Here is a 14,059-nt window from a genome sequence, read left to right as displayed (position 1 = left end):
GGAAGCTGGACGTGGATCATTGATTTTACAAATAGGCGGTTCTGAGTTAATTCTTTTTTGTGATTTTGGATTTCACAAACAACTTGTTACGTATTGTACCGTATATTATATTGTATTATTATTCCAAAATAATATTTATTTTAATTATTTATTTAAAATTAATAATATTATATTGTTAAATTTATAGCCTCATTTTATAAAATAACTGATTTAGTGTGATTGTTTTTTATTTTTCTTTCTAATTATACCTTACTTATTACTCCATAATTATATTTTACTTTTTACCTTTTTTTTAACTCCAAATCTCCAACCTATTGACCTACTTTGTCTTCTTCAATCTTTTCTAGAATTGGTTCGTTTTTTTTCATCTAAATCTCCAATTTTCCGTTCGTTTCTTACTCTTTTTCCATCGTTCTATGATTATTATTTTTTGCTAATGATAGTTAATCTTTTCTTCAGGTTCCTGCTCTTGTTTCTAAGCTACATAATTGGTATAAATTAGTAAAAGGAGGTTTTCTTAAATTATTTTTATGTGTTATTCTTGATATATTTAATATTTAAAACAATTGATGCTATTTTAGTAAGCTTATCAATTATATTATATTATATTATGATATAGTCAAACCAAACATTAAAAATATTATTTAATAACATCAAACATTACAATCAATCTAAATATTATATTTATAAAATGATATTGTTTACCCTTAAAATCGGATAACAATTAAATTTGTAAGTAATTTTAAGGATATGTGATTTAACTTGACACAAAACGATAAATCAGATTGTAATTGAAATAAGCAATGAAAAAGTAAATTCAAACCACACAAGTTGAACAGTCTTGGCCTTGGAGGTTAGCTACCATCGAGCCAAAAGTGCTTTGATTGATATCAGAAGAGAATAACAAGAGAATGATAAGAACTTAAGGAGAATAATAATATATTGCTTTGAGATGCGTGTTACAATATGCCCAACGAATAATCAAACCCCCATTTATATAGTAGAGGAATCCTACTTTAGGTACAATTCTATAAAAGATAAAAGATCTCTTGATTCGCTAATTGTCGGTTCCGTATTGATTCGTGTCGAGTTTTCCGCCGTAATATCCGACTAGTCATGGATATTTCGGATTATGTTAGTTACCTCAACAATGTTTCTCCGAGCTCGTTCGAGGATAAGGTCGACACCAGACTTAATGTTCTTCGAAGGCACTCTTTTCGACTTCGGGTTCTAACTCAATGAGACTCGAGATCGATCTTCAGTCCTTGGTTGCCATGTTCCAATCACAATCTACCAAGTTGTAGTCGAGCTCAACTTCGACCATATACAGATAGTCCCCTCATTTTTTGGAGAGTAGACGACTAGAAACAACATGAACTTCTGATCCTTACTTCGATATTTTGTGACAGAAACGAAAAAATAGTCGAAATGTCTCGTCAGTCAAGTCTTAATGGCATTAAATGCCTGTCAACTGTCGGTCGGTCACTCCCAGATGTGAACACTCGCTGAGAAACTATAAATACCCCCTTATTAGTTCATTCAAACTTTACTTACAAACCTTCTGCCCTCGTACCTTAGAAATTTCAACACTTCCAAGCATTAATTTTCTGATTACTCTGAATCCTTTTATAAGAACGTCTTTTCTTTATCCCAAACCATCAAGCATACTCTTCTAACTTCATATTTTTCCTTTATTTTCCAAAGAAATGGCAAATACTTCAAAATTTGTTCCTCAAAAAGTGACTCCTTCCACCTCGTGGCCAGCTACCGAAGAGACTGATTCACGTACAGCTGTCGAGGAACCAGCATCGGAACCTCCTCTAAAAATGTTCATCCCGGGGGGATTCTCGGTCAATGCTGATTTTAAAATAGAAAAGCCCTCCTCCGTACCAGGCCGGTGTGAGGAGGTCTTGAGGTACATCTGTTCGATTACCGAGGACATTCTCTCTGAAGTCAAGAGGGATTGTAATTGGGCTGACAAACATGTGGTGGTTTCCGAACCTGACAAGGCCATCACCACCCACGTCGAGGGATTTTTAAGTGTTTACACTTATCCCTTCACGTTAGGTCCCTTAGACCCGGTCATCATCGACTTCTGCAAGAGATACGAGGTAACCCTCGGCCAGATTCATCCTTCTTTCTGGAGGATCATAATCCTCCTCTGTTTCTTCGTAAGCAAGATCGATGGGTGCCTTTACACGATCGACCACCTTATGCATTTGTACAGTCCCCGACTCTACTGGGGATGACTGATCAAGCTCGCCCGTCAGGCTAGTAAAGTTGCATTCTTGAGTATCGATAAAAATAGGGATCGAGGATGGCTGGGCTATTTCGTCCGAGTGAGGACCTCGGACTTGATCCCAGCCGAGTAGATCGCATTCCCTGAGAAGTGGAACATGAAATGTAAGTATCTAATCCTGCTTTCAAGGTTTTATTTATCGCCCATTTTCCTTCTTTCTTAGCGGTGTTCTGTGACGGTGCAGCTATTGCCCGGATCCCGAATGCGGTTCCCTTATTCCGAGCGCTCGTGGCACTCACTTTCAAGAGGTCGATAGGAGGCCTGTTTTCATGGTGAGATCTCGTTCTTGAGTACTTTTTGGTTTACGTTTTGCACGACTAAGTCCTCACCTGTTTTATTTCTTATTGTAGGTTTACCCAAGGATGTCCAAATGAGACCTCCATCCAGTACTGATGATCTCCCCCACTGAATCCCCTGCTCCAAAACAGGGCGAAGAGAAGAAGAGAAAAAGGGCCCCGAGTTCTTCGGGCTCGGAGAAAAAGAAGCCGAAGAGAAGGCTGGTGCGTAAGTCTAAGTAAAGCACCAGCGCTCGAGCACCACCTTCGGGTTCTCTTTATCAGTTGAGGGATGAATCTGAAGAAGAACAAGAGGAAGAAACCTTAAATCTGGTGACCTGAGTGTCGACACTACTCGAAGGGCAAGGGGCCTCCAAACTAGTGGGAGACGATGCCGATCTTCATCGAGCTAGGGAGGTCCAGGAGGAGGCCGAGACCGAAGCTTCCCGGGACGTGGGTAGTGCGCCGAAGGAATCTCTCGGTGAGATAGAGATCACTGAGTCACCTTCGTTCACTGAGTCCATGTACAATGAGGCTCAGACGGTGAAAGAACGTCCCAATGAGGGAGTCCTCAAAGTGGACGATCCCTTTCGTGGCTTCTTTGATGGAGTGGACTCTACGGACATGGAGGGTGTCACCAAGTTGGGTGATTTAGAGATACTGAGGAAGAACCCATCTTCGGTAGCAAGCGGTCCTTCCTCGAGTCCCAAACTTGTCAATCGAGTCCCTGCCCCGAGTGTGGATCCTGAATGAAAGTGATTCATTACTTTCTCCCTTCTGGAGGACTCTCGGGTTCTCTCCATCCCTGTAGGGTTAGCTAGTTTTCTTCGGTGTCTGGTGACCGAGAATGATCAGGCCAAGATAAATGAGGTGGATGCATCATGTCTGTTTAACGAAGCGCAACAGGCATTAAACCGGGTAACTTAGATATTCCTCAATGGTTCTTAATTTGTACTTAGGCTATTTTGCAGATAACTTTAACATTTTATCTTTATGTTTGTAGGCCTCTATGCTTCACCACGAGACTTTTCTTCGATACTGGGATGAGCTGAAACAACTTGAGGATGAGGTTCGAGGGCTCACTAAGAAGAGAGATTACTACAAACTTCTTAGTAAGTAGCGTGAGTGGGAGGCTAAGAGCCTCTGAGCTGAGCTCGAGGTGGCTCGAAAGGAGCATGCCGATCTGGCCGAGCAGGTAAAGATATTTGAGGTTAGCGATGATGAGCTAGGCTTGGTAACAAATGATCGGAATCTGCAGGTCCAACAGAAAATCGACCAAGTTGCCCAACTTTGAGTTGAAATGGATGTTGTCAAGGCCGAGACCGACGCATGGAGGGGCATGATGGATCTTCTAGCTTAGGAAAAGGAGGTTTCTCGGGCGCAACTGACTTCGGCTAAAGTCCAGCTTCGAGAAGCAAAGGAAAGGGTTAAGACGCAGGCCAAAAGGGTCGAAGAGATTCAGTCTCGACTAAGTTCGGCTACCTTCGAGTAGAAAATTATGGGCAAGGAACTTGAAACGGCCAAGTCAGTGGCGGTAGTGGTTAAAGCTGATGCCGACGAGATGGTGGCACAATACAAGGCCGATGCTAAGGCGGCCCAGGACCGCTTGAAAGATATCGTTGAATACAAGAAGCGACAGTCATGAAGAGAGGCCCTCGAGGAGATCCATGCTCGGGGTTTCGATCTATCGGCCGAGATCAATACTGCTAAGGAGCTCGAGGCTGAGGCTAAGAAATTGTCCTGTACAGAAGAAGAAGAAGAAGAAGAAGAAGAAGAAGAAGAAGAAGAAGAAGAAGAAGAAGAATAAGAAGAAGAAGAAGAAGAAGAAGAAGAAGAAGAAGAAGAAAAAGAAGACTCGGATGGTTCCGATGGAACCCGTGGCGAAGAATACCAGGCTGTTTAGACGCCTTTATAAAAAAATTGCTTCTTTGTTTTTTTACCTCGTGTACTTTTGTATTTTTGTTAGGTCTATTTGGCCTTTGTAAATATTGTGTATAATATATGAGGCTTGTTTTCCCCTTCGGCTGTTTATATATTCTGTTTTCCTTTGCTTTATTCTTTATGTTTGCAAAGGTCGAAATGCCTTAGCATAAAATAGTTAGGTCATGTCCGGAGGTTCGAACAGGCCTTGCCTTCGACATTATTTTATTTAAGGCATCGTGGGGGTTCGACATGATTGAGAACATTTTTCCCCAAAGTACTTATGACTTTTTAGATTTGTAGTTTGCCAGGGTAGCCTTTATACCCAGTTTAAAAAAAATTGAAGGCCTTGTTTTTGTTACGGGTCTCGGACGTCTCCGAGTCGTTTTAGTATGGTCGTAGCCTTATTAGTTGGGGTGTTTCCCATGGGTTTGTTACCTCGAGTTATCTGGCCTTGCCTAAGATAACAGTCCCCGAATGGGGGCAGCCATAGCCTTTAAGGTTCGGGTGTTGCCTAATAGGTATTGTGCCCCCGGGCTCCGATAATCCGAGCCATTCGAATGGGGGAGTGATCGTTTGAACCCGGGGCTCGATACCTTTAGGGGATCGAATGTAAGAAATTCCTTAAAAGAAAAAAGAGAATTTCTTAAAGGACAAGATATTTATCCGCAAGGTGGAAACTTTTATTCTTGTGTGTGATAGTTACACATGTGTAAAGTTTTGTGCTAGGGCTCGAGTAGTCTATGCAGGCACGATTCATGCGACCGTTTGGCCCTTACAGTAAATCCTATTGATCGAGCCGAGACCGTTCAATCATAAAGTTTCCTTCCTTGCTAAAGTCGTTAACCGATGGTGATGCCCCCAGTGTTCGGGGCCAAGCATAGAGAGGCCTTGAATGTTGTTGTCGTGATCTTAGATACTGGTTCGTAACCGACCTTCAATTCTAAGTTAGCATGATTTACCGTTGCCTCGTTAAAAACCTTGCCGAAAAACCCATTTGGGACAAAACTGGTTCAAGGAAAAAAGAGTACAGCGCGTGCTTTCAGACTTAAAAATTGAATGATTCCCGGCAAGTATTAGTTCGGAATGTAAATAAATAAAGGGAAATGAATGGGATCGTACCTTAGCAATAGTATCGCTTCAAGTGAGCTATATTCCAGTTGTTCGGTAGTTGCTCACCATTCATCGTTCCGAGTTTGTACGATCTTTTACCGGTGATCTCGATAATTTGATAAGGGCCTTCCCAGTTCGGCTCCAACTTCCATTCGTTTGAGTTTCAGGTGCTTAATGTAACCTTCCTTAGTACCAAGTCCCCGACATTGAAGTGTTGAAAGTTGGTCCTTCGATTATAATATCTCTCGATCCGCTGGTTTTGGACGGCCAACCGGACAAGGGCTACTTCATGCCTTTCATCTCATAAATCTAGTCTCGTGTTCATAGCTTCACCGTTCTATTCCTTGGTTGCATATCGGAATCTGAGACTTGGCTCTCCGACTTTGACCGATATTAGAGCTTCAATGCCATAAACTATTGAAAACCGGGTGTTCCCGGTACTGGACTTCGAGGTCGTTCGGTATGCCCATAAGACTTCAGGCAGGATTTCCTTCCATCTTCCTTTGGTGCCAGTTAACCTCTTTCTGAGGTTTTGGAGTATGGTTTTGTTGGTCTATTCTACTTGCCCGTTCCCACTAGGGGTGGTAGGGTGTTGATAGGATCCTTTAAATCTTATGATCTTCGAGAAACTTGCTTACCTTGCTGCCAATGAATTGTTTCCCATTGTCGCACACGATCTTGGCCGGCATTCTGAATCGGCATATGATATGATCCCAAATGAAGTCGATGACTTCTATCTCCCTGAACTTTAGTATGCATGGGCTTCCACCCACTTAAAAAAATAGTCAGTCATAAATAATATAAATTTAGCCTTACCGGGTGCCCATGGAAGGGTCCCGACAATATCCATCCCCCACATCATGAACGGCCATGGTGACAAAATCGAATGCAATAACTCCCCGGGCTGATAAATCATCGGAGTGTGTTTTTGACATTCATCATATTTTCGTACGAACTCTTTTGCATCCTTTATTGGCTTTTGAGTGGAACTAAGGAAATAAGGAGAAAGGTGCACTGTTTTGAAAAAGTAAGAGCCACTTGAATTGAAAAAGAAAGAAAAGGAAAAAATAGTTGTATTGTTGTGAAAAAAAAATATTCCTTGATAAGTGGTGACTTGTAATTGTGCTTAAAGAAGTATGCAGTTAATATATATTGATGTGAAGGTGGAGTTATGGTTTCACATAAGTGTGGGATTTTAAATGTTAAAGTATATGTATTAAAGTTCTTAGGGAGGTGTAGTCACTCTTATATGTAAATGTATCCTACCCGTCCCGCAGCCTACATTACAACCAAATAAAGTCCTATTTGATCCGAGACTGAATGAGCTCGATTAGTAGAGTAGTACACTACGGGCAAGCCTATGGTGAATCTTTTGTGGCATATGAATGTTATTTCTAAGAGTGAGTGAATACTTTCTATCTTGAGTTCCTAAGTTTTCTTAAATTCCATTGTGTGAAACTACTCTATTTTGTTGTGTGAGGGCACTTGATTCATGAAGGAAAGGTAATGTCAGTGACCTTTATATTAGAATAAGTGGGTGAGTTGTGAATAATGCGTGGTACTTGTGAGTCAAATCTTGAGGTGAAGATGTTATGCTTTTGTGCTTAGTCTATTTTAAATATTATTAGTGTGATGAGTTAGGAGAATTGTTTAAAAAGGTCGTGTCTATATAAAGTGTAGTTTGATTGCTCAAGAACGAGCAATGGTTTAAGTGTGGGGTGTTGATGATAGGCTATAATTACGTATTTTAGTCGCTTATTACACTCTAATTTACTACACTTTAATTGACTTTGAGCTTTAATCGCTAGTGTTTTGCACTAATTGTGTGTTTTATGCCTTGTAGGAGTGATTCCGAACTATGTAGATGTTATGGAATGAATTCAAGTAATTTGGATCTTTTAAGGCTGAGTAAAATCCCAAGGATTTAATCCGGGATCGTGTTCGGGGATCAACGGATGATAGGGCAATGAAACGAAAAATCGAGTAGGCATATTGTGCATTGTCTAGTAAAATACACATAACTGTTCTCACAGAACTCTATTTGATCTCCACAATATATATTTTGAAAGCTAATTCAAAGGGCTGCAACTTTCATGTTTTACATTGTTTCAAATTCCCAACAGAACAGGGTGAAAGGTGTGCGGAAAGTGCACGACCGCGCACTGGCCACGCATATGGGGCAGAAAGTGTGAAAAGTGCGCGGCCAAGTGCGCGGCCGCACACATCCTGTCCGGGAAAAGCACCCTTTTTCGCATAGGAGAAGGTATAATTGTTTGGGCCCGACCCTACTTGGTATATATACATGGAAGAATGGTATTTTGAGGACTTTTGACATACTTTAGACCTGGGATTCGACCTAAGGAGGCAAGAACACACTAGGAGCAAGATGGAGAATTCTTCTACTAGTTTTTCACTTCCTTCTTCCTATTTCCATTATTGGTTATGAATTCTAGTATTGTAGTTATGCATATTATTATGAATAGCTAATTTGTTATCTAGGGTTTTGATGGAACTTTTTGTAGGATAAATTCTTATTATATTTTTATATAATTGAGCCGTTGGATTTCTCTACTTGTTCAACTACGTGTTTATTGTGGTTGGTTGAAGAGATCCCATTCGACTGTGCCTATTTAGTGTGTATTACTTGGAAGAGAGTGAATATTTAGGTAGTTGTTGAACAATATCACTCCTAACGTATATGAGGGATCAATACGGAGGGTTTAAATGTGGGATTAGGAATAACGAAACCTTGGTGCGATCCGAGGGAGCCGTAACTTAGTGTAAGCTAACGTAGTTTGGAATAATATGTCTAGTAAATTGTGGTAGTTACTCGGAAGAGAATTATGACACTCAGAGCGCTCATGATGGGTAGAGAATACTTAGGCGAAATTATAGAAGACGTAGCGGGAAGGATTCCGACAATTGGGGAAATCATAACTCTAGACCTCCTTAATCTTTTCTCCAACCCGTAGTATCTTTAGTTGTTAATCTACTACTTTAATTATTTAGTTAATTAGATATAAGAATCTTAATATTTTTAACTTCGGAATTGTTTGAGCTTATCTTCTTAGTGGTAGTCAATAACTGTAGCTAAGCCTTAGTTCTTTGTGGGATTCGACTCTGGACTTTTAAACCGGATTATATTTGCAGCGACTGCTTAGTCCTTTTTATAAGACATAGTTGGGCGTGATCACTACACGTATCGCTCTGCCCTAACTGTATTATAATAGCCACCCGTATCGCTCTGCCCTGATAATTTTACAATAGCCATATGTATTGCTATGCCCAATAGGCCCACATGTGCCATAAAATCACAAAACAATAATGCCAAAGTTTCATGAGGTATATGAGTTCATAATTTATCAACAAGGTGCACAAGGACATAAAAATGATAAAATACGGATGGTATTTAATAAATAAAGTATTACCACAGCTAAAACAAGTGTAGTGATCATGTTCTCATAGCCACAAAGTGATGGAGTATATTTCATATACAATACATCCCAAAATTAAGGCATATTAATAGCCTAAGATCTAATCCGGTCATAATCCACAAATATCACATGCGTACGCACTTGTCACTTCGTGTGCACGTCGCTTTTCACATAACACAAATAAGCAATTAAGGCCAAATCCTAAGGGGAATCCCCCCCCCCACCACAAGGTTAGGCAATATACTTACCTCAAATAAGCCAAATCAATACTCTAAAAAGACCTTGCCTCTCGAATCGGCATCCGAACGAGTCAAATCTAGCAAAACAAAAACTCAATAATATCAAACACGACTTTAGAAATCAATTCCAATTAATAAAGCTTCAATCTTTATCAAAAATTAAAATTCAACCAAAACGTCAACCGGGGCGTGCCTCCCGAAACTGGACAAAAGTCACAAAATTCTAAAAAATCATTCGAAATGAGTCCAACCATACAAGATTCATCCAAATCCGACTCTGAATCGAGGTTCAAATTCCTATTTTTTTTTTATTTTATAAAAGTTTTGCCAAAATCCCTAATTTTTCTCACTTAGATTCTTCAATGAAATGGTAAAATCAAGAATGAAATCAGGAATAATAAACAAATCCAAGTCAAGAACACTTAACCCAATCCAAATTGTGAAAATCTGCTAAAAATGCCCAAATCCAAGCTACCAATATTAAAATATGATAAAATAACTCAAACCCTCGAAATATAATATTTAAGTCTTCCTAGGGGTTCTCTTCGCGATTGTGGGACCTACTTCCCGATCGCAAAGCACAAGTCATCAGCTGCCTCCAAAAGATCCTACACGAACGTGACTGGATGTGATCGCGATTCTTCAATCACTTAAGCCTACGTGAACGCGACACCTTCCCGTGAACGTGAAGGACAAACCATTTGAATTTCCCATCCTAACACAAACCCTAAGCGATCGTGACCAACCAATGCGAACGCTACGCTTTAGCTCCCCAAGGTCCGCAACTGCAATATCTCCACCACGAACGCAAAGAAGAAAAGATTGCCAACCACCAAACACACTTTGCGATCGCGATACCTCATCTGCGATCTCGATGAACACCAGTACACCAGAAAATCAGCAACTCCAACACATAAGTGAAATAGTCCGAAACTCATATGAAACACACCCGAGGCATTCGGGACCCTGCCCAATTACACCAGCCAATCCCAAAATATAACACGGACTTACTCAAGGCCTCAAATCACACAAAATAACATCAAAATCACGAATCGTTCCTATATTCAAACTTAATGAACTAATCTAAATTTTTGAATTTCGAACATACGACTAACATGACTAAACAACTCAGAATAAAACCAAATTTTACAAAACAAGTCATAAATCACCATGCGAACCTATTCCAAGGCTCGAAATCTCAAACGGACATCGATAACAACAAAGTCAACTATGGGTCAAACCTATGAACTTGTAAACCTTCAAATTGCCAACTTTTGCCAATAAGATCCAAAACAACCTAGGAACGTCCGAATCCAAATCCGGACATATGCATAAGTCCAAAATCACCATCCGATCTGAGGTCAAATACACAAAAGACAAACTTGGTCAACACTTGTAACTTAAGCTTCCAAACTAGGAACTAAGTATTCCAATTCAATCCAAAACCTTCCCGAAACTAAACCAATCATCCCCGCAAGTCACATAATCACAAATAAGCACATAGAAACCATAAAAAGGGATAATAGGGCTCAAATACACAAAATGACCGGCCGAGTTTTTACATTCTCCCTCTCCTAAATAAACGTTCGTCTTCGAACGAGTTAAGAAATATAATTGAAGTGCAAAAAAGATGAGAATATCTGCTATGCATATCATGCTCAGTCTCCCAAGTCACCTCCTTGACTGATTGACCTCTCCACTAGACCTTCACTGATGCAATATTCTTCGATCTCAACTTCCAAACCTGCCTATCCACAATGACCACATGCTCCTCAACATAAGTCAAATCCTTATTAGGTTGCACCGAGCTGAAATCTACCACATGTGACAGATCCTTATAGTACTTTCGGAGCATGAAAATGTGGAACACCGAATGAACTCCCAATAAGCTGGCAGGCAAAGCAAGTCTGTAGGCCACCCCAACAACTCTTTCTAGAATCTCAAACGGACCAATATACCAAGAGCTCAACTTGCCCTTTTTCCCAAACCTCATCACACCCTTTATGGGCAAAAATCTAAGTAGAACCCTCTCAGTTACCATGAATGCCACATCACGAGCCTTCCTATCAACATAACTCTTTTGTTTGGACTATGCTATATGAAGCCGCTCTTGAATAAATTTCACCTTCTCCAAATTATCACGAACCAGATTAGTGCCCAACAACCTAGCCTCCCCAGGCTCAAACCAATCAACCACAGAACGACATCGTCTCCATATAAGGCCTCATAAGGAGCCATCGGAATACTCGACTGCTACCTGTTGTTGTAGGCTAACTCTGCCAATGATAGAAACTAATCCCACTGGCCCACGAAATTAATGGCACGGGTTCGCAACATGTCCTCCAAGATATAAATAGTATGCTCGGACTGCCCGTCTGTCTGGGGATGAAATGTCGTACTCAGCAAGACCTGTGTGCCCAACTCATACTGCATGGCTCTCCCAAAATGCAATGTAAACTGAGTGCATCGATCCTAGATAATAGATATAGACATACCATGGAGGTGAACCACCTCTTGAAGTTAAATCTGAACTAACTATCATGACTGGAATGAAGTGTGCACACTTGGTCAGTCTGTCCAAAATGACCCACAAACCATCAAATCTCCTCAAAGTCCATGGAAGACCAACCAAAAAATCCATAGTGATACGCTCCCACTTCCACTCCGGTATATCTAGCCTCTAAAGCAACCCACCTAGTCTCTGATGCTCATACATAACCTGCTGACAATTCAAACACCGTGCCATATACTCAACAATATCTTTATTCATTCTCCGCCACCAATAATGTTGCTTCAAATCATGGTACATCTTTGCGTCACCAAGATGAATGGAATACCGCGAGCTATGGGCCTCCTAAAAAAATTAACTCCCGCAACCATCCATATTAGGCACACAAATCCGGTCGTGAAGCCTCAACACACCATCATCACCTATAGTCACATATTTAGCATCACAGTGTTGCACCGTGTCCTTAAGGACAAACAAGTGGGGATCATCATATTGACGCGCCTTGATGCGCTCAAACAAGGACGACCGTGATATAGCACAGACAAGAACCCTGCTAGCCTCCAAAATATCCAACCTCACAAACCTGTTGGCTAAAGCCTGAACATCCAAAGCTAACAATCTCTCCCCAGCTGGAATAAAAGCAAGACTCTCCATGCTCTTCGCCTTCCTACTCAAGCCGATATTGGCCTTTCTCGGATGATAAAGAATGGTGATATCATAGTCCTTCAGTGACTTTAACCATCTCCGTTGCCTTAAGTTCAAATCCTTTTGCTTGAGTAGGTGATGAAGACTGCGGTGATCTGTATACACCTCATAAGCCATGTCGTAAAGATAATGCCTCCAAATCTTGAGTGCATGTACAATATCTTCCAACTCCAAATCGTGCATTAGGTAGTTCTTCTCATGGGCAATCGCCCGATCACTTTGCATCAATACATATCCAATTCCAACCCGCGAAGCATCACAATAAATAGTATATGACCCCGATCCTGAAGGCAAAACTAACATTGGAGCTGTAGTCAAAGCTATCTTGAGATTTTGAAAGCTCTCCTCACACCCATCCGACCATCTAAATAGGGCACCATTCTGAGTCAACCCGGTCAATGGATCTAGTAGACGAGATACCCTCTACAAAGATACGATAATACCCAGCCAAGCCTAGAAAACCCCTGATCTCAGTAGCGGTGGAAGGTGTGGGCCAACTGCGAACTACCTCAATCTTCTTTAGATCCACCTTAATCCCCTCATTGGACAACACGTAACCCAAAATTGCCACTGAGTCTAACCAAAACTCACACTTAGAGAATTTAGCATACAGTTTCTCTCCCATAAAGTCTGGAGCACGATCTTTAAATGTTGCTCATACTCCTCCCGGCTGCGAGAATACACCAATATATCATCAATGAATAATAACGAAGGAATCAAGATAAGGCTGAATCACGTTGTTCATCAAGTGCATGAAGTCTCCTAGGTCATTGGTCATCCCAAAAGACATCACCAAGAACTCAGAATGCCTAATGGGTCCTGAAAGTCATCTTAGGAATATCGGAAGCCCTAATTTTCACCTGATGGTACCTCGATCTCAAATCAATCTTCGAGAATATCCTGGTTCCTTAAAGCTGATCAAATAAATCATCAATACACGGTAGTGGATACTTGTTCTTAATAGTAACCTTGTTCAATTGCCTGTAGTCAATACATATTATCATGGATCCGTCCATCTTCTTCCCAAATAGAATCGAAGCACCCTAAGGTGACACAGTCGTCTAGATGAAACCTTTATCTAGCAATTTCTGCAACTGTTCCTTTAATTCCTTCAACTCAGCTAGATCCATGCGGTATGGTAGGAATAGATATGGGCTGAGTGCCCGACACCAAGTCAATACCAAAATCAATATCACTATTGGGTGGCATTCCCAATAGGTTTGTTGGAAACACATTTAGAAACTCCCTCACTACCGAAACTGACTCAATCGTAGGAGTATCAACACTAACATCCCTCACAAAAGCTATGTATGCTAAACACCCCTGCTCAACCATCCGTCGAGTCTTCAGAAAAGATACCACTCTACTAGGAACATGACCAAAGGAACCTCTCCACTCCGACCTTAGCAACCCCGGCATAGCCAACGTTACGGTCTTAGCGTGAATCAGGAATAGCATGATACAGAGATAACCAATCCATGACCAAGATCACATCAAAATCCACATATTAAGCAATAGAAGATCAACCCTAGTCTTATAGCCCCCAATAATGACCAAACAATAGT

General features: G+C 40.8%; 1 protein-coding gene across 1 annotated transcript; it reads right to left on the bottom strand.

The window, feature by feature from the left end:
• Positions 1 to 12,143: 12,143 nt before the first annotated feature.
• On the bottom strand, positions 12,144 to 12,611 carry LOC138908754 (uncharacterized). Its single transcript, XM_070199407.1, has one exon. It carries the CDS (start codon positions 12,609 to 12,611, stop codon positions 12,144 to 12,146), a length of 468 nt encoding a protein of 155 aa, XP_070055508.1.
• Positions 12,612 to 14,059: the final 1,448 nt, after the last annotated feature.

This window comes from Nicotiana tomentosiformis, chromosome 1 (genome assembly GCF_000390325.3).
Source record: "Nicotiana tomentosiformis chromosome 1, ASM39032v3, whole genome shotgun sequence".
NCBI classification, from domain to species: domain Eukaryota; kingdom Viridiplantae; phylum Streptophyta; class Magnoliopsida; order Solanales; family Solanaceae; genus Nicotiana; species Nicotiana tomentosiformis.
Note: the sequence above shows the minus strand (reverse complement) of the source record. Positions and strands in the feature narration are given on the sequence as shown.